The following is a 27,627-nucleotide window of genomic DNA, read 5'->3' on the forward strand; positions in this document are numbered from 1 at the left end:
CCTAAGCATGGGCTTCTATAACTGATATTTATACCTACCTGTGACAAAGCCCCTCACTTGTGACCCTTTGTAAGAGTGCAGTGTCTAGCAGTCCCCCAACCCACTCTTCCAGCCTTACCCTGTAGTCTTTTACTATTCCTATCATGTATCATGAGCTACACCATATAGCGGAGGCCATGCTGACCACCACGATGTCTTGGAATTGCTTTGGCAGCATGAGAAGGTTCTAGATTTCTTTTCTATGGCTAGGGTGCAGGGCGGGGGGGGGGGGCTGAAGCATATTAGGATCTTTATTGGCAAGGAGAAATATAATAAAGAGTAAGAAAGGGTAGGATTGTAAGGGGAGTTTAAACTCCTTGCTAAGCAGGAGCCTTCATTATTCATATTCCACTCCCCTGCCAGATGATAAGGATAAGGGTGTGTCTTATTTTTGCATTCCCAGTAACTAGTGCCTCCTACAGAGAACATGCTTGGGAATACATACAGACCTGATGGTTATATGTCTGTCAATAGTAAGGCTTATGGCTGGGATAGATTTCCTCAAAAGAGGAATGACTTTCCATCTTCCATACCTTCTCAGTTAGGGCTTGAATATCACTTGTATCTATAATCAAGAGAGCCATGTTTCCATGGGGACAACAGCCAGTGAAGTCAGTGCATTCTTGGTAACCTTGACTGCTCCCATAGGTGCGGCTGTGAGGTCACATGCCCTGACAGAGTATCAAAGAATTGAAAGGAGGCAAAAACTGTGCCCATTTCCATTTATTGACAGTGACAGTATTTACAAAAGAGACCATTGAGTTTACAAGCACATCGCATTCTGGAAGCATCTTTCTGTGGCATTGAAGGGAAACATCAAACAATGAAAAACATGAAGGCAGACAGCTTTTTGCCAGACTAAAGTATGAGAAACTTCTCAGAAGGTTGTATTAATAGAGAAACTTCATTTCCAGAGTCTGAGATTTTCTCTCCTTGAAAGCCTTGGTAAACAGAGTCACAGCTTCAGTGACTGTAATCAGCACTGTCACAAGTGACAAAGACAAGGGAGCCACTGCAGAGTGATTGGAAGCACAATCATACCTCCATCCGGGAGAAGCTGCAGCTCAGAGTTCAGCCACAAAGGTAGAGTGAACCGTAGAGAGTGTCATGGCCAGGCAGAGACTATGTTTCAGGTTTACCAAGGTTTGACTCAGGACATTTCACCCACACATAGCCCCCATCATATGGAAAGTTAATGAGGGGGTGTGGAGTACGAAGAGAAGTCAAGAATTTCAGGGATGAGCATAAACTTGAGAATCAAAGGAGCAAAAAAAGAGAAGAATAGAAATCGTATGCCATCCAGGAAACGTAATAGGAATTCCAATTTCAAGTGATGGGATATTGGGGATTTAGGTTTCCTCAAAATGTGCATTCTTTGGAGACTTCCATTTCTTATAAAAATTGTTAGTTTTAAGAATGAGCAAAAAATGTACTTTAGAGGGATCCTGAAGGCCGTAGGTGCTGGATGGTAAACTCAAGCAATCTTTAATGTTTTCAGATGAGTTTTCACCTCACAAACCCCACACTGGAAAAGTACATTCAATTCCTTCTAATTGTTCTCTGAATGACAAATGCATTTGCAAGCCAGTTCACAAAAATGTTGCTAGAAGTACCTTGCATCATTTATGACAGAGCACTCCAGCTTTACTTTGTTACTGTCAACATAAAACAATGTCTCTGCTTTTGAAGGAGACAAGAAAACAGTTTGTTGTGAGCCAGGTAGGAGTGAGCCTGCCCAGGGAATGGAGGCCTGGGTTACTCTGATTGATTGGTACACTACAGCACAGATTGCCTTGTGTGGTCACCAAACAAAATGAAAGAGTTCATCAGCACATGTACTGGATATAAGAACCTTGATGGGAGCGGGGCGCTGTGAGGGAATGAGCTTTGCTATGGGTTCACATGCTATCCCAGGGAATTCTTTGCTTTAGGGTTGGTGAAATCTGAAGGTCTACTGTTGGCTTGTGATACTAGAATTAACTAGTCACAGCTTGTGAGATCTGATAGAGAAGGGAAGGTTACTTACTGAAACGAGCTATGACTCTAAGGAAGCTGAGGCAGAAAGATTGAAATTAGAGCTAGTGTGATTTTTACACACACACACACACACACACACACACGTAAAGGTAATTGGCTACCAATGGGCCTAAAGCAGCCCTTGATAATTTTACCGTTGGCCCTACCACAGTCCACCTCTCCACAACCATAGCTTGTATGGCCAAAACTATGTACTCTGTGGTATCTTATGGTTACAGAAAGTTGGGGGTACTCTACCTACAGTGGCAAATGTTACCAGGGAAATTGGGGGCTTTTCTCAGGGTTCTTGGTCATGTACATAACAGAATTTAAGACTGGACTCAGAGGGGCTGGAGAGCACTGGCGGCAGGAACAAATTCTTCACTTCCCTCAGTTCAGAAGTTTAGGAATAACAGTGTTAATTTCCACTACCTTCTCTCTTGTCATTTATGCAGCAGAGATGGGAACAGTTTTGCAACGGCAATAAACTTCGAGGCAATTATAAGTGGTAAATTGATTATCCAGCATCAGGAGACTCCCAGGTTGTTCTGTCAGCACTTTTTGCTTTTGCAAATACATTTGTGTGTTTAAACACCCTATTTTTCTAGTAAGGAAAAGTGATTATGCAAATGTACTTAATCAGCCTTTCAGTGCCTTTTCTAGAGCTGTATGGCACAGAAGAGTGACGTCCTTTTGTTATGCTGATGGTTGGGTATTGGGCCACGCATATACAAATAAAATTAAGCCAGGTGGCCTAATCCCATTTCCTTTCCCCTGTGTGTCTCCACGGGGCAGATGTTGTCCATTTCAAAGTCATTTTGACAGTTTTTATCAGCATTCTACAACTGGCTATAAAAGAGAGGTCCAAAAGGACACTGGAGAGGAAACACTTCTGCACTCCCAAAGCGAAGGAGCCTGAGGGGAGAGGGTTCTTAATGTGAGGGAAGCCTAGACTACAGAGTGAGACTATGACTCAGGAAGGAAGGAAAAAAAAAAGAAAGGAAGGAAAGAAAGAAAGAAGGAAGGAAGAAAGAAAGAGGGGTGAGACTATGACTCATAAATAAACAAATAAACAAATAAGCCAATAAATAAAGGTTTATAAAGCTTTGATAAAATAAATTTTTGACATGGAAATCAAAGGCTTCAATTTGTATGCTTAATAACAGACTCATTTTGAAATGTATTTATTATTCATCCTTCTAAGACAGTTCTACCAAGAAATCGGTGACCACTAGGACTACAGAGATGGTTCCATTGAACACTTCCTTGTTTTGCAGAGGAGCCAGGTTCATGTCCCAGGACATACATGGCTGCTCATAACCTACCACCTTAATTCCAGTTCCAGGGGATTTGACAAAGTCTTCTAACCCACATGTGATGCACGTGCATGCATGAACTCAGGCACACAAGTTCATTAAACGAATGAATAAATACACATTTTTTAAAAATCACTGACTCTCATTAACTTCTTAGGGAAAAAGAAGTAGTTCTGCCACTCTGTGCCATGGCCTCTACCCTCAGACCCCTTATGTATCTTTATTAACACAGTTTCATAGCTTTGTGACAGAGATATCACTCTGGATTTTTGTCATGACCTCCTTCCTCAGAAACATAGACCAACATGTTAGTGTTACCCACAGTGTCCAAAATTATTGAATCAGTCAGTTTACAAGTAAATCAGTTTTGTTGTCTGCAACTTGCTGAGTAGTCTCGATTTTCTGGGACAGCTGGACATTGCCAACCAGCACTCCTTTGATTCTAATCTCAACCAATGATATTAACTTTGAGACCACATACTACTCTTCACACAGAAAAAGTATCTGGGTACATACATATGTTTAAACTACAGAATGGCTGCCACAGGGGGTGAAGAGGCCTCAATAGAGTTTAAGGAGGCAGAAGCAGGAGCCAGATACAAATGTAAGGAGAGTTTATGTAGAAGCCAGCATACCTGCCAGAGGTATGCTGGAGGTGCTGATGGAGAGTCAGAGCAGGTCCAGGTGAGCCATGTGCCAGGTGAGAAGCAGCACCATGGGGGCCACGGTGATGAAGCACATGGCCCAGTGCTTATGAATAAATGTGCACATGACAAGTGGGAGCATGTTGCCTCTGCAGTGGAGACTGAGCCAAGCTGAAGCCCCTGAGATACTTGAATGTTCTCTGCCAATCTATCCCTGGATCACACACCAAGTCAGGTCAACTGGGTTCTTGTCATCGCATTGCCCTGCTTTTTATGAGGCCAAAGCTCTGTGTTCTTTTCTCAATCCAATGCATTCTGTAGATTCTGGTGCCTGGTTTTGCTGATAGGATTTTGATACACACATCTGCTCAATTCACATTAATAAATTCTTAGGGTGCATCCTTTTCATAATTAATAAGCTGTATACCATTCTCAGCTTCATGGGTGGTATTCACATGCCAATCAAGATACAGAGGCTTTCTACCTCTGCATCTGCTCTCAAACGGTACAAACGTAGTAAAGGTTGTTTGTAAAATGGAGTCTCTCGGGACAAGACACAACCTGAAGCCAAGGTGTATATCGTATGGAATTAACACAGAGCGCAGTCTAATCTCACTAGCTCCCCTCAGGTCCCCAGTCCAGGTGACTCTTGTCAGAAGAATTCAGACCAGACTCTCAGAGCACAATATAAAAGATGGGTGGAGCTTATTACAAGGTAAAGAACAAAGGGCGGGGAAGCACTCTCCATCTGGGAGGACAATAGTTCAGAGGGACCACAAGCCAATCTCCAAGATTTAGGTAGGCTTTGTATTGCTTTGTAAAATCTCTGGTAGAAACAGCTTTCCTTGGGGGGTGTTTCTGTCCACGTGATCGACATGGCCTCTTGGGTCAATTCTGAATGGAGGGAATTAGGTGTTTCTTTTGTCTTTACTAGAAAGCCTTTGGCCACCTAACAAATTTATGATATGTTGAGCAGTTTAGACATTTTTGTCTCTACCCCACCTTCCTCTCTTTTTTCTGACCTAGAGTTAAAGTATTGAGAGGCAATTGTGATGCTTTTTTCTTTTACATGGTATTTCAAATTATAAGGCTGGGCAATTGTCAGTACCTTCCCCTTCCTTAAGATCATTGTGTTTACAAGGACATGGGAGGTAGGGTCCAAAACTAATTATGATGGCAGTGGTGGAAGATGCTCACTCCTAACTAGCTGCATAACAGCTTCACTAGGTTATTTCAGCTCTGTTTACAAGTTTCAATTTTATAACTTTTCCTATTATCCCTGCTGTTGCCTTTGCTGTTGGTGGCAGCTACACACAGCAACCATTGGTACTTCCTATGTTTCTTCTAAGACCTTTATACTTTTAGATCTCACATTTAGACATTTGATCAATTTTACATCAACTTATTTTATGTGACATGAAATAGAGATCCAACTTTTTAAGCCTTCATTTTATGCACTTATCTGTGCGTTTTTCCCATGATGGTGCCATACTGTCTTGATTACTATAACTTGGTAGTGAATCCTAAAATTGGAAAGTGTGACTCTTCCACCGGTGTTTATTGTTTTCAACATCAGTTTGGCCAATTAAGACCAACCCTACACCCATATTCCAATGAAGAAGTTTTGTGTCAGAATGTCAGTTTCTGCAGGCAAAAGAAGAAAAGGATCAAGTTTAAATTAATATGAATTTAAACCATCCATCAACTTGGAGAATACCACTGTCTTGCTAGGCAGTCTGGGCCAGAATCCTAACATTCACTAAGTATCTTCCATGAACAGACCTGCACTTTCTACATCCTCTCTTGGGGAACTTGCATGGCTCACCTGCTCTGTTCCCTTTTTATTATCTGGAATGGATTCTGGTTTTTTGTTTTGTTTTGTTTTTTGTTTTGTTTTGTTTTGTTTTGTTTTTCAAGATTAGCTGTTGACCGCAAAAGCCTGTGATTGAGTCACAGTAAGCCAATGATAATCATCATGTACCGTTGTTATGGTACATCTTCCGCTCTCCCTTCCTCCCCTCCTCCTCTCCCCCCTCCTCCCCTCCTCCCCTCCTCCCCTTCCCTTCCCTTCCCTCCTCTTCTCCACTAGGGATCCCTGATGCCACCTGAGCTACTTCAGTGCTTGGGTTGCTACTTTAAAGAGTTTTTGATGAAGTCCGCCACTCCATACGTTCCTTGAGTCAAGGGATGCCTGGGTTTGTCTTGCAGCTGGCCAGTTGGCTGGGAACTCCTCTGTCGAGATGTATCGCCAGGTGCTTCTGTCTGGATGTCGCTGTGTGGAGCTGGACTGCTGGAAGGGCCGGACTGCAGAGGAAGAACCTGTCATCACCCATGGATTTACCATGACAACAGAAATATCCTTCAAGGTAGAGTAAGCGTGAGTGGGGTTGCTAACAGGCAGCTGGGAGACCTGGCGTTCCGTGGGAAGAGCTTTTTCAGATAATATCTGAGTATTACAGTGAAGTTCTCAGGTGGAGAAGCATATTTGCATTTGATTTCAGAAGCTAAAATGTGACTTTGTCCAATTAACCGAATTCTAAGGAAATTGTCTTAGGAAAGGAAAGGCGAAGGATGTGTGTGTGTGTGTGTGTGTGTGTGTGTGTGTGTGTGTGTGTGTGTGTGTGTGTGTGTTCATCATTTTCTTGTATTTTACTATTGTCAAACATACTTAGAGAATGCGTGTGACACTGGTGCTTTTTTGTTTTGTTTTGTTTTTCTTCAGGACAGGGTCATTCTGTGTAGCCCCAGATATCCTTGAGTTCACTCTATAGACCAGGGTGGCCTCAAACTAAGAGATCCACCTGCCTCTGCCTCCTGAGTGCTAGGATTAAAGGGGAGCACCGCTCCCACCTGACTCAACAGGTACATCTTAATGCCAACCTGTACACTCATGTATCTACCATATAAATCAAGAAGCAGAACCCCAGAAACACACCCTGTATAGCCACTCCCATGGGGATTTCCTCTCTGCACAAAGAGGATGGCTCTTTTGAGCATCACAGTGAACAGTAGTTTGAGTATTTTCGAGCCATACCTGTTTGAGTACAGCCCTAAACAGTGTGACCCCCACTAACTACACAGCTGGGCTCGTATTGCTAAATATTCTAATCTGTATTATTTTCTGTCTTGGATTTTTCACTTCACGTTGGGAGATTTGTGAACTTCATCTCATATGTTTCTAGCTCATTTGCTTTATTCATCTTGAAGATGGTGGTATTAATTGCTACCATTTAATTATGATGTCATTCGAATGTCTTTTATCTGAAATGCTTTGCAGCAGATATCTTTTTTTTTTTTTTTTTTTTTTTTTCAGAGTTCATCAGTTTGGGGAAGATCTTCCTAGACTTTACTGACTAAACACCCATAACTCAAAAATATAAAAACCCAAAATGTTCCAAAATCCAGAACTTTCTGTACATGGTGCTTATGATAAAACAAAAAGAAAAGAAAAACACCAAGCTTTAAAGCATTTGGGATTTCAGAGTTTTAGAGGAAAACAGAGTAGCGTGTAAATGCTCCCGTCTGTTGTGCTAGGGTTAGAACTGAGTGTCTATCAGCAGAGACCACAGGCAGCACACGGCCAATACGTGTCTTTATTTTGCTCATACATGGGAGGGTTTCTGTCACAGAGAATGGTAGTATCCTTCTAGTGAGTGTTCCTTGTGGAGAGCTGGCAGGATGGGTTTTGATTGGATGATTTGGAAGCGAGTTGAAGGAAGCAGGGTTGCCGTGTGGTAGATGGGATGTTGTCAGGAGCAGAAGTGAGCCTATGATTGTGTCTTTATTAGTCAAGGATGCAGGACCACAACTGTTAGTGACAGAGAAGCATCTGGCATTGTCACTAAATGGGACAATGTTTTGGTCTTTCTTTTTTTACCCTTGGATACATCCTGTGCTGGATGGCCACCAAGTATATGGACATCCAAGCTAGGGCACCAGGTTCCTACCTACGTGTGCTGAAAAGAGCCATTTGCAGGGCACTTATAGGTCTGTTGAATGAGAGCATCCATTGGCCATCCTGGGTCCCCAGGGAATGGTCTGGAAGATGTGCATGTTTCAGGGAATGAGGATTTGAGTATCAGAGGACTGAGCTGACTTGGGTTTCCCCCCACTTTGAAATCTTTTTAAAAGAAGATTGAAATTTGGGGGAATTAGTCTTAATGCTGGGGCACTTGAGATTCAACCAAATAAACAGGTGTCAATTATGGATAGCCAATAAGCAGCAGGGTTTTCACACTAGATCAAATTCAGTTCAGAGAACTGGGTTTTTCTGGTTTTGGTTTTTTTTTTTTTTTTTTAATGCTTCTGTGTGTCCTGGCATTAATGTCATTAGCAATTAGTGGGGTGCTCTTTCTACAGCATTTTTTGTCATTGTTTTAAAAACAGGATTTATGTAGCCTAGGCTGGACTTAACCTTCAGCTCCTGCCTCTGTTTGTTCTTCTAGAATATAGGGTTCCAGGCATGTGCCACCTCACACAATAATCTGGCTTTTAAAGATTTAGGTTACAATAAATAAAAAAAAAAGATTTAGGTTACAATGCTGTAAATAGAGAAAGCAATGCTTAATCTTCATTAATTTCATAACACACTTAGTTAAAATATTAACTGAAAATCTGACAAAAATCTTTAAAAGTTGTATTGGCTTCTGAAACCAACCACTCTAAAATTTCTAATAATCTTATTCGAGGGGAAAAAAAAGAGAATGAGGGTTTTTATGGTTTTTCTTTCATGTCCCAACTTCCCTTTACCCTGTTCAGTTCCAGTCTCAACTAGTTAAGCTGTGTAAGAAAAAATGTGACCGGGGCGGGAGCAAAGAGGCTGGGGATAATCCATATGTCAAGGGTTCCTCCAACTGGCGTTCGTGGAGAGGGTTCTGGCCATTGGAGAAGTAGGGGGCTAGGGGCTACATGGCACGGCACTTGGGCTGTTGGAAGGAAGACTGGCCTACCACCCTGCCTGTGCCCCACTTCTACCCCTTAGTGTCCTTGTAAGTTGCAATTCTGCTTTCTTAAATCTCATTCTCCAAAATCCTTTGCGATCCTGGAAACAGAATAAACATCTCACACACTCTAAAGCGTATTTCTTTTGAGCGGAGTATCGGTTTCCCAGCCTTCCTAGCCTGAGCCGCGAGTGACTCTTCTTATGCACTTGACCTCCGAGTGGTTCTTCAGTCTCATCTATGAGCGCCTGCTCTGCTCGCTGCATGTCCCTGCCTGACCTCCTGCAGCAAGCATCTCCAGGATGTGCAAACACTGGCAGCTTTAGAGGCGCAAGGGCTTCCGCCGTCCCTCGGACTGCTGGTGGATAGGGTGGTCAGGATAACCAGAGAGGACCCAGTTATACATCCCTGACCCCTACCCTATGCTCCTGCTCATGTGATTTGAAGAGATGTGGAACTGGGGGGAGGGGTGGGAGTGGAAATGCTAGACTGAACTGTAGATACATTCAGCAGCAGGAGTTTTTTTTTTCTCCAGAATCCAAGTGGGGAAGAAGCTGAGAATGCCAAATACAGGCACCTCACTCCGAGTCCTGTAAGGGAAGCGCAGGGCCTAGGTGAATGACTCTAAGTCTGGCCCACCCCCCACCCTCCCACACACCCCCAGCCCCTCCTCTGCTTTCCCAGAGCCCCGTGCGCGCGCGTAAGGTGACTGACTTTGCGCCATTAGCAACAAGAAATAGGACCTTCTGCTCGCCGTTGTCTCCACTGCAGATCACCCCATCCTTGTCACTTACTGTGTCATTCACTCAACCTCTGCAACAGGAACTCCACGAGCCCTCCTTGCTGTTCCTTGGTCCTCCTCAGCCTCCGTACCTCTGCACAGGTCATACAGAAGCTCTTCACTTCTTTCTCTGAAGCACTCTCAAATGTCACCCCAGTAAGGACTACTAGGACTTCTTTATTTTATACTGCTACTAGTGGCGACCCTCACCCCCTCACTCTGTGATTTCTACATGGCACCTTGTGACATGTTGTGTAACTTAATCACTATGGCCCTTGCTTATGCTTACTGGGTCTCCTAATAGCATTGCAACTCCCTCAAAGACAGGGCCCTTCATTCTGTGACCCCCATCTACCCATAGCACATCAAACTGAACCTCACCCAGAGATGATCGAGAAAGAATTAGAGTTTTGCCATCCCAGCCTAGTCAAGGTTTAGCCTCACTTTCATGTTTCTCTGCTTTTCCTCTCCGTTGTTGTGTGTGAAATTCCACATATAACATGTTGGTCGGCACTGAAATGTTGTTTCTACTGTTTCCCAGGCAGTGGAACTGACTTTGAACTGTGACTAGACTGTGTTAGCCAGTCCAGTGCACACTGCAGCAGCAACATAAGCGTAGTGCAAAGTTAGTGATTTTTATGTCTCACCATTTATCTGCCCTCAGTTTATGTCTTCCAGGCCACTGCCATGTGCTGTGCATCACAAAGCAAGAATCTCTGTTTACATATAATTTGTGCTTATTGTATGGAAAAAATAAAGTGCTATGCTCTAGGAAGACAGACTGAACGTCAGCCTCTTTGTACCAGCTGTAGAGTTGTGGCCTGGCTTTATCTCTTCCTTTGAACTTTACGCCTGTTTTTATGCCTTGATCTTTCTGATAGCTGTCCTCCAAATGCACCTTTCAGTCAGTCTCTTTTCTTTCTACACAGGACAAACACCACACTTCTAACTTTATCCCTGTATTTTTCTGCCCTCAGGCAACTACTTTTAACAAGCAATTGTATGGACTAGAATGGGGGAAAAAACACATGATAAAAATGGACAAAACAGTTAACCCAAGCATTTCTGAAAATAAGACTTTGTTTTCTGAAAGAAACAATAATTTAGGATGCAATTTTATATGGCTCCATTAATGTCTACCTATGCAAACTCCCTGCTCTTTTCTGTCAAGAACGAAGTCTCTCTCTCTCTCTCTCTCTCTCTCTCTCTCTCTCTCTCTCTCTCCTTGTCTTTTTGTTGTTGTTTGTTTGTTTGTTTGTTTGTTTCATCTCTAATGTAGCTTTGGCTGTCACCGAACTCTCTTTGTAGACCAAGCTGGCCTCAAACTCACAGAGATCCACCAGCCTCCCGAGTGGAGTGCTGAGATTAAAGCATGTGCAGCCGCCACCACCTTGCAGGCAAAGGCATTCAAGGACAGTTTTCCCACTAGAAGTTACTCATTGACCTGTGTGCTTAGTAGGTTACTGAAAGCAGCGATGTAAGTCTCTGGAGTAATAGAGATCACTGGTAGAGGAAATGACTCTAACACCCATGCCACTAATGCATCCTGTATGAAAGAAGGACGCTTAAGAGCCATTGCTAGTTTTCTGACCTTGAGCAATCATGCATACCTTACAAAATACTTCAGCCATTAGAAAGAACAAAAGTCTCCCAGAAGGAGTTCTAGATTTTAAGTTGTCGCCAACTTAAAATTCAGTAGAAGTCTTAGTTGATATGAAAATTTAACAAAGCTTTTTTTTTCTTTTTTTTTCTTTTTTTTTTATTAATTTATTCTTGTTACATCTCGATGTTTATCCCATCCCTTGTATCCTCCCATTCCTCCCCCCCCCCATTTTCCCATTATTCCCCTCCCCTATGACTGTTCCTGAGGGGGATTACCTTCCCCCTATATATTCTCATAGGGTATCAAGTCTCTTCTTGGCTACCTGCTGTCCTTCCTCTGAGTGCCACCAGGTCTCCCCCTCCAGGGGACATGGTAACAAAGCTTTTTAACCTGAAGCTAAAAGTATTGTGGAGAAGGAGGAGAGCTAGGTAGAGAGAGGGGAAAGGTAGATGGGTGGGAAAGAAAGAGAAGATAGATGGTAGGGTGCTGCTCGCCAGGTGACCGTGGGGTCAACTGTGGGGCTCAGGACCAGCTCTCGCATTGCTGGCTGCAAGGGCTCGGAAAAGCTTCCTGTCTGCCAAGCCTCATTCCTTATAGGCAAACAGGTAATAGCAGTACACCCCTCCTGGGCTCATTGTAAACAGAAATGCCATTCACAGCCCTGCCTGTTATACAGTGAGAACCCTGCAGATGTGAGGCACAGACAGTGTCACTAGAATACCGAAAGCCAAATTTCAGTTTTTCTTTCTATAAAGGTAGAGGTTTTAGTGTTATATAGGTAAGGAATGCTTACTGAACCCAACTGAGGCCCGAGAGTCCAGGTAAGTCCTCTGTAAGACTGATAAGGTAAGTTTCAGGGGCCCGTCTGCTTGACCTATGCCCACTAGGAAGGTGCCAGAAGCCCCTACCTCTGTGATAGTCAACATAAGATGGAGTTGTTTGGGACCCTAGTAGGAGCTGAGAGGCAAAGAACAGATAAAGTTAGACACATTCTGCAGTTGGCCTTGACTTCTCAGGTCAATTAATAGTCTGAACTCTCACTTCATAAAATAGTAGGCAGTGTTCTCCTTATGGATGTCACTTGCATGATGCAGTCCATGTCTGCAATATAGCATGCATTTATTTAATGGAGGTTCTTGCTACTGGTAAGAGTATAGCCCAATGTGGAGGGAATCCCTTGGAATATAAGACGGCTTAATACTCACTCAATGTGAGCCAGCTTTTCTCGTTCTCTCACTGTACCTTCATCACAGACCCATAGAATGGCGCTGTCACCTTCACTTTACAGCCCAGCAAACCAAAGCCCAGAAGTGCGAGGTCATTTTTCCCAACATCATACCACTTGCAATCCAAGACATAGGACCTCAGGACAAGCCTGTTTGCATCTACAACCTGTGTGCAATGTATGAAAGAATAAAAAAATTGCATCCTGACGTCACTTGCTTTTTATAGTGCACTTATTTTGATGGACTCAGCTGTGATAAAAGTTAAATTGATTATGTATGAAAAGCAATCTGTGAGTTCAGTTCTAAGAAACATTAAGAGCAGTTCTTTCTCTGTGCAAGAACATCATTCTTAGAAGATATATGCAAATGCAGCCCAGAATTAGAAAGCCTCATGTATACTCTGAGGCAAGGGAAATAGCTTAATGCCATATCTATAAAGCAAGCTGTGCACCACACAGTAATGGAGAAGAATCTGTGGGAAAGGGTTCAGCATGGAAAATGTGAGTACAAGTTCCAACAGGATAGGAGAGTGTGCAAAGACTAAATGTAAATAGAAGCAGTGTGTGGGAATTTGAAGTTTAAATTATAGGGATGGGACACTTAAACAATAAATAGGAGGCTGGAGTGATGGCTCGGTGGTCAGGAGCCGTGGTTGTTCTTCCAGAGGACCTGGGTTTTATTCACATAACCCACAGGACAGATCATAGTTATCTGTAACTTCAGTTCCAGGGAGTGTGATGCCCTTCTTCTGGCTTCTATAGGCACTGCACGCACATGGTGCACAGGCATACATGCAAACAAGACACACACATAAAATAAAAACTAGTAAATCTTAAAAACTGACAGACAGACAGACAGACGGACAGGCAGAGTGATTATATTTCAATGCCAGTTATATAAGGAAACCACTTTGGAAAAAAATACTCAAATGCCCACTGGTAAATAGGCTTTGCAATCTGATCCTTTGTGCATTACGGTAGGCATTTTACAGTGAAAAATAATTTGGAAATATGTGAGCGGCTATTAATGAGTTCATGTTACTCAACTTGGTTTCTCTCAAGAGACCATACCTAGAAGAACACACCCACCCAACAGTTGATGACTAGTTAAGCCAGTCAAGGTACTTATATCTTTCTGGACTTTTACGGGACAGTTGAAGATTGTGACATCATTGATGGATGGAGAACCTAGGATACTGAGTTCCCTAGGACAGACTACAGCTCCAGCCCTGGCAAAAAAAAAAAAAAAAAACTTTTAAAACAAGTATAAAAGGAAAACTGAGGTAGTGATACATGTCAGAGCACCTGAAAACACAGCTCCTGAAAAATGCCTGATTCCAGAAGCTGTACCTTCCACAATTCCATGTATATGAAATGTTTGGGACAAGCATTCCAGTTGTGGGGTGGGTTCTGACAGTGAGGCTGTGAGGTAGGGATTGGATCAAGTGAGCAACTCCTAGCAGGGCTGTAGTTTGCGGTAGATTGATGTGGTGGTTATACAGCCCTGAATGTCTTAAGCACTATTGTCATGAACACAAGGTCTTCCTCCATTTTGTTTGTTGTTCGGTTGGTTTGGGGCTGCCAATCAAACCCAGGACCTTGCCCACTCTAGGCAGATACCCTGCTACCAGTATACACTCCCACACCTTTATCTCCTAATAAAAATATCTATCAAAAATACTGACTATGTTCTAACTATTATTAAAACAAAATCACACAAACACATGAAAAGCAGACTAGAAGTAAAAATGACCAAATGCTAACAGCAGTTCAGATCAGAAAGTAAATTATAGGTAAAAAAAAAAAAAAAGTTCCTTATCTGATTGTCTACATTTTTCATGACATGACTACATGGTTTCATTTCAAAAAACAAAACAAAACAAATAAAAACAAAAACCCAAAATAAACCAAAAAAAAAAAAAACCCAGGAGCTACTATTAGTAAACAGGAAAACTGTACTTTCCCCACCTGCTCCCACTTTGCTTGTTCTTCTTTCTATTTTTATTTACAGAAGCTAGAACTACAACAAAGCCCCTTTCAGACGTTCCAAGACATTTGATATAATTCTGTTTTTTTTTTTTTTAAAAAGATAGCATAATAAGCTGGGCATGTAGGTCATTAGTGGAACACTTGCTCAGCATGCATGTGGCTCTGTTTTTAAGCCCAGAACTACTATAAACAAATAGTCATAACAACAAACCCGACACACACAAAGATTAAAAGGAACAAACAAAAAAGATCCCACCATACGAATGGATCTAACTCCAGGGGAAAATAAATGCACCCTCAAAGAGCTGTGCTGTGTTAAATATGTACATGTTCTTGTTTCAGGAAGTCATAGAAGCCATCGCAGAGTGTGCGTTCAAGACTTCGCCTTTCCCCATCCTCCTCTCCTTTGAGAACCATGTGGACTCGTAAGTATTTGGAGCATGCAGTGAGCAGACTTTTTCCCCTAATGAGGCCTCTTTAAGCAACGTTCCACTAGGTTTCAGATGATACGGTATCCGCAGTGGTGTCTTTCAATCATACTGTACAGTAAGTGGCATGCTCTCATTTGCAAAGGATGAACTGTCCTTTCAATCTTATGAGCATTAAAATAGCTTGTAGGCTTGTGGGGTCGGTCTTCATGCCATAGTATGACTTTAAGCTGAGGACTTCACTTTGCACTGTGGTGGAGCACACTGTCTTTATAATATGTCATTCCTTTACTGACCTGGAATTCAGTGGACCTCTCTTAAAACCCTCTTTTAGACAACCCCATTGCCACAAATTTGAAGTCTGCTTTGTTGCCTTAAAAGGCTAGTTCCCTCTGCTTATGTCTGGTCATGGATCACCTATAAGTTCTCTTCTCTCTCTTGTGTCTGTTGGCTATATCTCCCTTCCCCTTTCCTGTTGCTTTTCACTGCTTATTTTTATTGCAAGTATTTCTCTATTTCAAAGTAGCCTGCACTTACTGCTGAGCTATATACAAGGAAAAGACAATTCTGACTCAAATATCTGCCATGCTGGGGATGGAGTCAGGAGCCTTGTGCATAGCAGGCATGTGTTCTTCCACTGGACGGCAACATCTACCCCTTATTTTTCGAGACATAGTATTGCTGTGTATACAAGATTGCTTTAACCCCTCAATTCCCCTGCCTCAGCCTCGAAAGTGCTGGCTTACAAGGGTGTACTACCACATCTAACAACTACTCGTTTTCTGGCAAAAAATCAAGGTGAGGGAAGATATTACTATGGTCTGGATATTAGCATGCTCATCTTAGTGTCCTACAGTTGCTTGCTCTCACAGGCCCAAAGGAAAGATTATTGTTTGTGTTGAGACAAAGCCCATTAAAGCCACAACTTTGCTCTATGGAATCAATGTTTGAAGAACTTGCGGTAGGGCCATGGTTACTTACAGAGTATTTCTGAAGCCTTCTTTATCTCGCTAGAACGGACGCCCTGACATATTTTTGTAGTAAACGCTGTGTGACAACATTCCTGTTGTCCTTCCTCTTGAGAGTCCTTCCCGTTTACTCGTTTGCAGCACAGGCTTTAGTTCATGAATTCCTAAGTCTTCACGAAGCCTTTTGAGCAGAACCAGATTTCCAAGTAGTTAAATATGGTTTTCCGTGAATATGTGAGTAGAAGCAACCGATTTTGCTACGTACCTACTTCTAGTTTGTCCTCGGGGCAGCACATGGTTTCCATTCAGCATCCTGCTTCATTGTGAGCATTTCATCCCGAGAATGATGAAATCTCTGTACACTTTTTAACACTCCTGTGAGGCTTGGAAGAGGATAAACCTTACTCCATCCCTTGCTATTTCCCCTCACCCCTGCAGTGACTGTGTTTAACACCTGGTTTGCTGCAGCAGCTCAGAGTTGCAAATGACTTTGTAGGAAGCTTTCTCCTCTGTGTCTATTCCGGGTTTTTTTTTTTTTTCTTTTTTTTTTTCTTTTTTTTTTTTCCCTCTTGGCTCCCAGCAACCGCTGGCCATTTTGCTCAGGCATAGTAGTTTTCAGATTTGTTGACAGTGCCTTGCTTTTGTTTTCTTTAATAACCGGCATCCAGCAGTGTTGCTTTCTTAAAGGAGACAAAATTAAGAAATGCAGTTCTATGTTGCATTGTCTCACCTGCAACAAAGTAAACTTTCCCTTGAGGTAGACAGAGAGGCCACCACTGACATAGAAAACCTTACATGTACCGAACATGTATTTTGCACAAAACACTGTTCCCAGTATGTTACCTGCTCATGCAACCCTTGCTATAAGCCTGGTGTTTATCAAAGGAATAGGGTTATCCTTATCTTACAGGTAAAAAACTGAATCCCAAATGAGCATTTAGCTTGCCTAAGGCTGTGCAGCTGAGGTGAGATTCAAACCAAGCTAGCCTGGCGCCAGCACCCCCCCCCCCCCCCCACACACACACCTCTAAACAGAAGTATCAGAAACTTCTAAGACATGGAATCAAGGCAACCAGAGCTCTACAAGGCAGCTGTCAGCCAGTGTTCTCTCTGATGTGGTCTCTGATCCCCAACCACAGGGTGTGCCTTGCAGTCTTCCACTCTTAATTACAGAGAGATCCCAAACTGAACACAAAACCTAATTCCCACACTGTGCACAAAAGCAAAGAGGCTACAGCCCCAGGATGCTGCATTTTCTGCGTAAATAAATGTTCATTCATAATAATTCACACATGATGAAAGAAAACGGGAAAATAACTTTTTCAGGATGCACGATTGTGATAAGGTGATGGCAGAACAAGACGACGGAAGTGCTGGCTTCTGATGGGAAAGCAAGCTGTTCACAGCTCTCTGCTTCACCTCCAGACAGCCTCGTAGCTCGGCCAAGGGCTTTCCTGGGAGTAGTATCACACACTCAGGGAAAAAGGATAGAACCTTCTATTTGACCTGTGGGTCAGTGCACCTAATTCAACCTCACTCCTCATGTCTGAGCACTTTCTTTGTTCCCCCAAAGCAGATGAACCCTCAGGATCCTCAGCACAGTGACCTAGCACCGCACCCTGCACCCTCCACACATCCAGGGCTGCTTCCTGTTTCTGGTAAACCACCTCAGGGTCCTCTGTGCTCTATCTGCAATAGGCAGGGCACAGAACCCTGCTTCCAACTAATTTGGCCCACCCTACCATAAACAAATTCTTACTCGGTGGGGGCGTGGGGGATGGAAGAAATCCATAGATTTTTACTACTTTTCTCCTCAAGCATTTTAAATCACCTACCAGTAGATAATTGGGGATGCTGAACCTAGCTGCTTTCTACTCCTGCTCCTGAGGACTAAGCCTAACCCTAATCCTAACCCTAACCCTGACCCTGACCCTGACCCTAACCCTAACCCTGACCCTGACCCTGACCCTAACCCTAACCCTAACCCTAACCCTAACCCTGACCCTGACCCTGACCCTAACCCTGACCCTGACCCTGACCCTAACCCTAACCCTAACCCCTAATCCTAACCCTAACCCAAACCCTAACCCTGCCGCTAACCTTAACCCTAACCCTAACCCCTAATCCTAACCCTAACCCAAACCCTAACCCTACCGCTAACCTTAACCCTAACCCTAACCCCTAATCCTAACCCTAACCCTAACCCTAACCCTAACCCCTAATCCTAACCCTAACCCAGCTGTTTCCTGCCTCCTAAATTAGAATGGCTGTGTTAAGCACACCCCACTTCCTGCCAGCAAGATGGCTCAGTGCAGGCTCCATAAGCCTGGAAACCTGAGTTCAGACCTCGCAACCCACAAAAGGTGCTTGGAGAGACCTGTTCAAGACTGTCTTCTGATCCCCGTATATGCCCACTGTGTAGTACACACACTCCTTACCACAAGCACATGCACACACATGCATCTGCACATGCAAACAAATACACACACACAACACAAACACACACACACACACACACACACATGCACACAACCACCACCACAAACAATAAGAAGAGGAGAAAGAGGAGGAAAGAAGGAAGGAAGGAAGGGAAGGAGGGAGGGAGGGAGGGAGGAAAAAAGGAAGGTAGGTTAACTTTACAGGGTCCTATCTGATTTATGAACTAGCATTTTCAAAGAAAGAATCTTATTTTGCACTTGGCTGCAGTGTCTTTGAAACTTGGCTTCACCACAAACTGAGATATTATTTTTACAAGGTCCAAAAAGGACACTGACTTAGTTTATCTTGTAGGATTTTACCCCATGCAATGGGGCAAATTCTTTGTCAGAAAACTGGCCTCTTTGTCAGATGCTATGTGAATATTTTAATATGTTTAGAAATATCTGACATGGCTTGAAGCACATAATATTCTTGTGAATTTCTTTCCTTTCATTTTGTTACCATGTGGCTGATGTTGATACTATAAAAACGTTGAGATTTCTTTATTTGTTAATTGCAGTTTTAAGATCATTTATTTCTGCGGGTCTGACCTACAATTAAAGTCTCTTTGTTTTTTACTGATTTGTGTGTGTGTGTGGGTTCAATTTGCTCTCTGCTTGATTAAAAGGATATTTATTGAGAACATGAATGGCTTGATTGCTAAATGCCACACTTCACTTTTCCCTTGGATACCTTTATTTTCCTCTCCTTGTCTTCTTCACACGGACAAACCTTCCCGAAGCAATTCTCAGACCAACAGCCTGTGTTTCCTGGGAATTTCTTAGAAATACCTGCATATTTGCCCTGTAGATGCTAAGTGGGAATCTGCAGTTTACTGACACTCCAGGTGGTTAGATGACGTGTATGGCTAATGAGCTACTCACAGCAGAATCACCCACCGCTGTGCTCAAAATGCACGTTCTCTGTATTGGTCCCATGTTCTTTAGTGCAGCTTAGAGCAGCGCCCGGCACAGATGTCCTGTTCTCTCTGCTGCTGCCAGAGAGCAGGCTGACCTGGCCGAAGTCATCTATCCCATCAACCACTTCCCTGCCTGTCCCACAGGTCCCATCCATATAGCTTCTAATGAGTTGTCCTAAAGCTGCCACCTCCAATATGCTTCAGGATTTAGTCAGTGGTCAGTCCTTTTGCACACTTCTGAGAGTCTCATCTTCTATTCTTAGGGCTGTGTAAACCTTGCAGTAAAACCCTGTTCAAACAAGACAGAAACAATATAGATATGTAAGGCTTTGCTCTGGACGTGATCCCAGCGGAGGCAGGAGAATTGCAAGTTTTAAGCCAACCTGGGATAGACAGTGTGAAGCCAGCTTTAGTTATATAAGAAGACCTTGTCTCAAAAAGAAAGATATAAAATCGTAGTGTTGGGCTTTGCAAGTTCTTGGAATCTTTTGTTTAGCTCTCCCTGCAGTTCCAAGAAGATAATAACTTTGAGAGTTGACATCTGAACCCCAAAAAGCTCACCTGGTGGGGCACACGCTTCGTTTTTCTTAGAGACAGCTATAATGAGCGCTTTCCTTGTGCACCACAGCCGCGCTCCAGCCTAAGTGCCTCCTTCCCAGAAAACACAGTGTGTTCCAGGCTTACCCTTCAGGGAAGGTGTGAAAATACGAATTAGATCTTCTAATCTTTATGATTTATGATAAAGCACCCTCATTTTCATCATGGCTACTATTTCTCGTTAGTACTTTTTTTTTCTAGTTAGAATGGATTGCCATTAAAGTACAACCAGGAGAGGAAGTCAAGACCCACAGCCTGTAGATCACAACCAAAGCTCATGAACCCAACCAGCAGTGCTGGGTACCATGTAATCGTGTTTGTCATTGCACGGGATGAGAAAACTGTTTTTTAATTGAATCTGAAAAGGTCAAGGGACACAGGAGTGCTGAAAGCGTGCAGACGTTCCTCTAGCAGCGTCTCTACAGTGGTTGGAGGCACAGTTTGCCTCGACTAGCCACAGACCAGGTGTCTCCTCCCCATGGGATCACTTGATATGTGTCTTGCTCGCATATTTATTCAAAGGGGTTCACACTTATTACTTCATTGTATCCTCTCAGCATCGTGTGTCTGGTTCCAGCAGCAGTTAAAATCCTTCTTCTTATACAGATTTAGAACAGTTCAGAGTCAGGCACTCAGCTAGGCAACCCTGAACCAGGTTCCTCAAGGCAGCCAGCTGAGTTGCTACCTCCTTTATTCCACTCTTTCTGTAAAGAAGAGCTGCTGACAAGCAAGCCTGGGCACAGAGGTGGTGTGTGTGTGTGTGTATACATATACACATATATACATATGTATGTATACGCACACCACACACACACACACACACACACACACACACACACACACACACATATATATATATATACACTTATGTTGTCCCAGCACCGAGAATATTGAGGCAGGAGGATCTCAAACACCATGGCAGCCCAGACTGCACTGTGAGGCCATGTCTCAAGAAACAGGAAAGAGAAAAGTTTCAGTTGCAGGCAGCTTTTGCCAAGGCTGCTTTATCCTTCTTCTAGCACCCCCCACGTACACACACAAACCCACTTCTGTTTTGTTTTCTTCTGCATGTAAAGTTCTCTCTCTCTCTCTCTCTCTCTCTCTCTCTCTCTCTCTCTCTCTCTCTCTCTCTCTCTCTTCCTGTCTCACCTCCTTATAAATAACCCTTTCCTATTTTCTGTTGCTCTGATACATTTTATCCAAGAATTCAGGAATGGAGTCACAAATACATTCCTATCCCAGGTACCTTGCCATTGACATAGAACCAGGAATCCAACAAAAGGAACAACGTTTCTAACTATAAGAAACTAGAGACAGACCAATGATGTGCTGCCCTTGTCTGGGTTGTGTAGGGCAACACTGCATGTGTGTAATCTGTGTTATATGCACACACATGCATGGGATATTCAGGATGATGGAAATTGATCCCGAATGACCTCGTTCCATGGTAATAATGCAAAGTAACTCTTCTGAATAAACCTTATGATTCCTCTCTTCTTGCTCTTAGCCCAAAGCAGCAAGCCAAGATGGCCGAGTATTGCCGATTGATCTTTGGTGATGCCCTTCTTATGGAGCCCCTGGAAAAATACCCAGTAAGTAGTGTGATGCATGGCCCTAAAGGAGGGCCCTTATTAGTTACAGCTGGGGAGATAAGGCTCTGTATAGATTTATGATAGGTGTCACTTAATCAGTGGGACTATAGCAGTGGGTCCTGATGAGGTCAGAAGATATGCATCTGAAAAAAAAAAAAAAGAAGATATGCATCTGTTTCCTTTTCTTTTCCAGGCTTAGCCCTCCTGTGCTTAAAGTGACACAGTCAGTTTTTTGTGAGCAAATGTCTATTTGCCCCAGAAAAGTTACTGAGGACAAGGCAAAGTAGCAATTCCACCAAAGTTTAATTTGGTGCACCGTGTGGTTATTGGGGTTATTGACAGGACGGTGATGACTCAAAGGCTGCTATGCAATCCAGAAGCCCAGCATGAGCTGCAACTCCTGGAAGCTACATCCCTGATGCTCCCTGCTTGATGCACAGGTTGAGCAACCCCACCCACCTACCCACCCAGCCAGCAGTCCATACCACTTCTATAACCATGGAAAAGAGGCCTTGAGAACCTTGTAGGTTCCAGGAAGGTTCTGAGGGTTTATATATTGCCTGAGTCTCTTCAGCCATTTCTCTTCCCTCCAGGAGAAAGTGTTTCAGTTGTGAGGAAGCAGTCAAGATTGCAGAGTCCTCAGTAATGACAGTCAGCTCCCAGAGACAGCCCAGGAGGACAGGACTCTGTCCATTCACCACCACCACCACCACCACCATCACCACCATCACCACCAGACCCCACCACCACCACCATCACCATCACCACCACCACCACCATCACCATCACCACCATCCCATCACCACCACCACTACCACCCCACCTCCCCACCCTACCACCATCACCACCATCACCATCACACCATCACCCCACACCACCATCACCACCATCACTATCACCACCACCACCACCACCATCACCACCACCACCACCTCCACCACCACCACCACCACCACTACCACCACCACTACCACCACCCCCACCACCACCATCACCACCACCACCACTACCATCACCACTACCACCACCATCACCACCACCACCACCTCCACCACCACCACCACCACCACCACCACCACCACTACCACCACCACCACCACTACCACCACCCCCACCACAACCATCACCACCATCACCACCATCACCACCATCACACCATCACCACCACCACCACACCACAACCTCCACCACCACCACCACCACCACCACCATCACCACCACCACCACCTCCACCATCACACCACCACCACTACACACCACCACCTCCACCACCCCACCACCACACTACCACCACCACACCACCACCACCACCACCACTACCACCACCACACCACCACCACCACTACCATCACCACTACCACCACCATCCACCACCACCACCACCTCCACCACCACCCCCACCACCACCACCACCACCACCACCACCACCACCACCACCACCACCACCACCCCCACCACAACCATCACCACCATCACCACCATCACCACCATCACCACCATCACCACCACCACCACCACCACCACCACCACCACCACCACCACCACCACCACCACTACCACCACCACCACCACTACCACCACCCCCACCACAACCATCACCACCATCACCACCATCACTACCACCACCATCACCACCATCACCACCACCACCACCATCACCACCATCACCACCACCACCACCACCACCACCACCACCACCATCACCACCACCACCACCACCACCACCACCACCACCACCACCACCACCACCACCCAGCCCTACCTTGGATCTTTGTCACATCCTTTTGAAGTAAATGCACAATGTGACAACATTAGACTGTTTCTGCCACCTGCTGCCCGCCACCTGCTGCCCGCCACCTGCATTCACCTTAGGGGCAGCACTCAGGCTTCTGTTGTAATCATGAGCAGACAAAATGCCCCCCACTCTCCTCATGGGTATTCAGTTAAGGGTAGATGATTGTTAAATGCTCTTTGTAAGCACCCCTCTTGTGGCTTTTTTTTTCCTTTAGAAAAGACACTGGGGCGCTGAGTACAATTGATTCCCTAACCAACAGTTGTTAGCCCCTTGGTGGGCGTTGAGCAGAGGATGCTTGAACAGAGCATTGGCAGCCGAGCCGCACCTTTTCAGCAGTCAGCTGGACTGCCCTTATGGCTGACTGACAGCCCTGAACATCACATGCCTGCCTTGAGGGAGCTGCACTGCAGCTGCAGCTTCTTGCCGCCAAAGCACAACTTCTCTGTGTTGAACAGCATGCAGTGTACCAGCCTTCTTGCCATCACTAGCGTCAGCGAACTCTTAACAGCCATATTCACCCAGGCCAGAGGGGAGCATGTTTCCTGGGCCCAGCAGAGGCTTGTGATTAGTACAAGCACAGCATTTAATTGGTGTAGCCTTCTGCACTGCTACGGGTTGCAGTCACCCCTGCCACGCCCCCTTTGCCACTCACTGTAGGAGCCAAGGGAGCCATTTAGCTAAATGTGACACCTTCCTGTGCTGCCCCCTGGTGTTGCAGCACTAGGGCTCATCACTCTTTTCTCTCTGCTCTTATTAATGTGGTGGATGAGGAGGAGGAGCTGGTGGGAGCAGCAGCAGCGGAACAGCATCACAGGGATGACAATGGGCTTCCAAACAGTGACCAGGGACAGGAACAAAGTCCCTAGAGGCACAGTGAGCTGTAAAGTGCAGGAAAAGGGAAACTCGGCCCCATTTGCTAGAAGTCAGTGCAAGGGAAACTAAGCCTTCCCAGGGAAGTTCCCAGGGTCCCAGCCTATAATACTTGGGTCTGGACACCGGAAGCTCTTTCATGAACTGGAGTACAAGCAGGTACTAACCTTTGCTGCTGTTCACTGCTGCAGGAAGCAGAGGGTAAAGACAGATGCCTAGTTCCAGGCTTCAGTGGCTAAAGCTCAACACCATGATCCTCCCTCCTGGATGCCCGGCAACATAAATCTTTAGCTTCTTAAGCCTTGAGCAGTCAGACCCTGGCTGTCAAAGCTTGCACTGTAGATCACTGGGCACACTAACGCCACTTGCCTGTTTTTAGCATACTGCCCCCAGTCGGCCTAGCAACCTGTGGCATCATTATCTGACTGCCCTGGGCTAGCTGCCCAGGATATAAAAAGGGCAAACTCACCTTGTCTCTCTCTTGCTCCCCCCTGCTTTCTGTCTCTGTCTCTGTCTCTGTCTCTGTCTCTGTCTCTGTCTCTCTGTCTCTGTCTCTCTGTCTCTCTGTCTCTCTCTCTCTCTGTCTCTCTCTCTCTCTCTCTCTCTCTCTCTCTCTCTCTCTCTCTCTCTCTCAGTCTCTCTCTCTCTCTCTCTCTCTCTCTCTCTCTCTCTCTCTCTCTCTCTCTCTCTCTCTCTCTCTCTCTCTCTCTCTCTCTCTCTCCCTCTCTCTCTCTCTGTCCCCCTGGGATTCCCTCACTTTATTCTCTCCCCATGCTTCTATAACAAATCTTATACCATGTATGTGTGTGGCACATATTTCATATTTAAGACCTGGGCTCAGGTTGTAGACGGGCTGGCTGTAGCGTATGACACCAGGAGAGCTTCTCTTCATCTCCTTGTGGCTCCTGAGTACAGTAAGAGGACTCCACCCAGAGGATTGGTGACAGTCACATCCCTGTTCAGAAAGGGAAAGAGTATTATGTATAACCTGAAGTAACTGTTTCCTCCTGGACACTTTGGCCCAGTGTCTGCATGTGGTTAAGTGAGTTCATACCAGTCCCCAGACTCAGGGCAAGCAAAGGATACAGGGGTTGCTGATGGGACTTCAAAAGCCTTTCTAAAAATAAGCCTGGCTTGTGGCTTGCACATGCTCCCTGATACAGTAGCTCATAACCTTCTCATGGGAAATTGATTTCCTATTATATGAGCAAACTTGCAACTGTGAAGTCAGGCTCAGTGGTAAGACAGCTTGAACCTCAGGGCTGCAAGGGAATCTGAAAGCACGCCATCCTTCTTGGCTGATGCCAAAACCCCAACTAAAATCAACATGGGAGTCTGCTATCTGTGAAGCTTTGTATGATACAGCGACTTACTTGGAAACTTTTGCTCAACCTCACCAATTTTTCCTGTCAAATGTCTCACCTTTTCCCAAAGACTCAGGTCAGGGATGACTTACGCATTCTGCAGCAAAATGACTGGGCTTACGTGGACCATCAGAACTGCCTGACAGTACAGGCTCAGTCTATCAAATCTACTATTTCTGTGGCCTTACTTTTGTAATTTTGTTGTGGAAAATGAGTTCAGTCACTTACATGCATCTTTTATTTAAAAAAAAATGCTGGGCACAATTAGAAGGCTTCTGTTCGCTGTGTTGAGCATAGTAGACACTAGTCCAGAGGCTGTGATACCCAGTGCTGTGGACTAGGTTTGGAGACATGGCTGAAAGGAGAGGACGGTAGCTTTAAAGGCTGTGCTTTCTTTTAAATAGCTGGAATCTGGAGTACCTCTTCCAAGCCCTATGGATCTGATGTATAAAATCTTGGTGAAGAACAAGAAGAAATCGCACAAGTCATCGGAGGGAAGTGGTAAAAAGAAGCTTTCAGAGCAAGCCTCCAACACGTACAGTGACTCCTCCAGCGTGTTCGAGCCTTCGTCTCCAGGAGCTGGTGAGGGGCTGACAGGGTCACGATGAGCGGATTTTCAGATCTGCTGCTCAGAAAAATGGCTTAGAAGGGTCTTTTAGCTTTGCCTTTTTGGAAGTTCTATGTTGTGTGTTGTGGCGCTTTTCTATAACTGCCACAAACTTAAACCCAAGTTCTGCAGGTCAAAGGTCCCTAGAAAGCTCACGGAATAAACCAAAGGTGTCGGCCAGGCTTACTTACTTCCTGGAAACTCTAAGGAAGAATTTGTCTGTTTTTCCAAGTCCTAGGGGCCGCTCACATTCGCTGGCTCACAAGCCAGCCATGTTGCATCTCTGTAGTCCTTTTGTGATCACTTTACCCTCTGACTTCCACTGGGAACTGCTGTCATCTCAAAGACTCAAGCTATCACTTAGTCCCACTGAGAGAGGTCGAGGCAGTCCCCTACCTCAGCCTGACCTCACCTATGGAGTCAGCTCATCTCTGGGAAGGTATCAACTCTGGCTTGCACACTCTGGCTTTGCAGCAGCCGGCTGCTTCTAAGTTTCGTCACAGGCAACATCAGAGAAGGAGGGAAGAGAAGAAATTGGGCAGGCTTCTGACACAGTCACTGAAGGGCTCGATGCTTTGGCAGCTCGCCCCTGCTTGGTAGAGGCCTTTAAAGATGTGAAGTGACAAAATAGCTTGCATCGTTTATGAAAGGGACCAGGCAATGCTCAACAATTTCTTTCATGTTAGTTTGAAACTGACTTCTTGTGGTTATGAGAAAAAAAATTCAAAGGGCCACTAGATTTCTTTAGGTTATTTGTCACCGCATGGTTTTCCCCTTATCCTGAGGAGTCTTGACAACTTCATAGATCTCCTTATTGGAGGGCGATGCCTTTACAGGAACTCTACGCTTGGCTTGAGGGAGTTCTTCATTTAAAGTTTACCATGGGATCCTGACAGCATTCTTAGTGGTAGAGTGCATGCTTAGCATGGGAAGAGAGGAAGGAGGGAAGATGTTTAGAATATCACCAAAACTTGAGCACACATGCTCACCCTGCCCCCAGTGCTACTCCTAGGGAGAGGGCTAACAAGAAATGGGTAGTGATATTTATCAAGGGACTGAAAAATTGCTATAAGCAGTGTCATTAAAAAAAATACCCAAACACTGGCAGCAAGCAATCCATCAGCTGATTGCAAATCATGGTTTAGTCATACAAAAGAGTAAAGTGTTTGATGGGGGTGATTTAAATTTGTACATGAGAGTGTAACGACTGTTAACACAATAGCCAGCAAAAGAGGAGAGGTCTGCATGAAGCAAGCAAGCCCAAGACCAGCTGTTAGTAGGCAGGTTAACTGCTTACCTTAGACGTAACTAGAAGGGAGCCCTGGTGTCTAATGGTGTCTGGTCATATTTTCTACCTTAATGTGGATACATCTTTATTTGATGAAAATCCACGGGCTGCTCATGCATCTGCATTTCCCCAGGCCAATAACACACATAAATTAAACGTCTTTGGAAC

At 44.7% G+C, this 27,627-nt stretch overlaps 1 protein-coding gene across 2 annotated transcripts in view; it reads left to right on the forward strand.

Moving 5' to 3' along the window:
• Window positions 1-27,627, forward strand: part of Plcb1 (phospholipase C beta 1) — a 690,315-nt gene that overhangs the window by 515,625 nt on the left and 147,063 nt on the right. For both annotated transcript variants that reach the window (XM_051144700.1, XM_051144701.1), the window contains exons 11-14: window positions 6,224-6,381; window positions 14,896-14,978; window positions 21,451-21,535; window positions 25,969-26,146. In XM_051144700.1, the coding sequence (XP_051000657.1) occupies window positions 6,224-6,381; window positions 14,896-14,978; window positions 21,451-21,535; window positions 25,969-26,146 (504 nt within the window). The remainder of the gene's footprint in view (window positions 1-6,223; window positions 6,382-14,895; window positions 14,979-21,450; window positions 21,536-25,968; window positions 26,147-27,627) is intronic.

Source organism: Acomys russatus, chromosome 4 (assembly GCF_903995435.1).
Source record: "Acomys russatus chromosome 4, mAcoRus1.1, whole genome shotgun sequence".
In the NCBI taxonomy this organism is placed as follows: domain Eukaryota; kingdom Metazoa; phylum Chordata; class Mammalia; order Rodentia; family Muridae; genus Acomys; species Acomys russatus.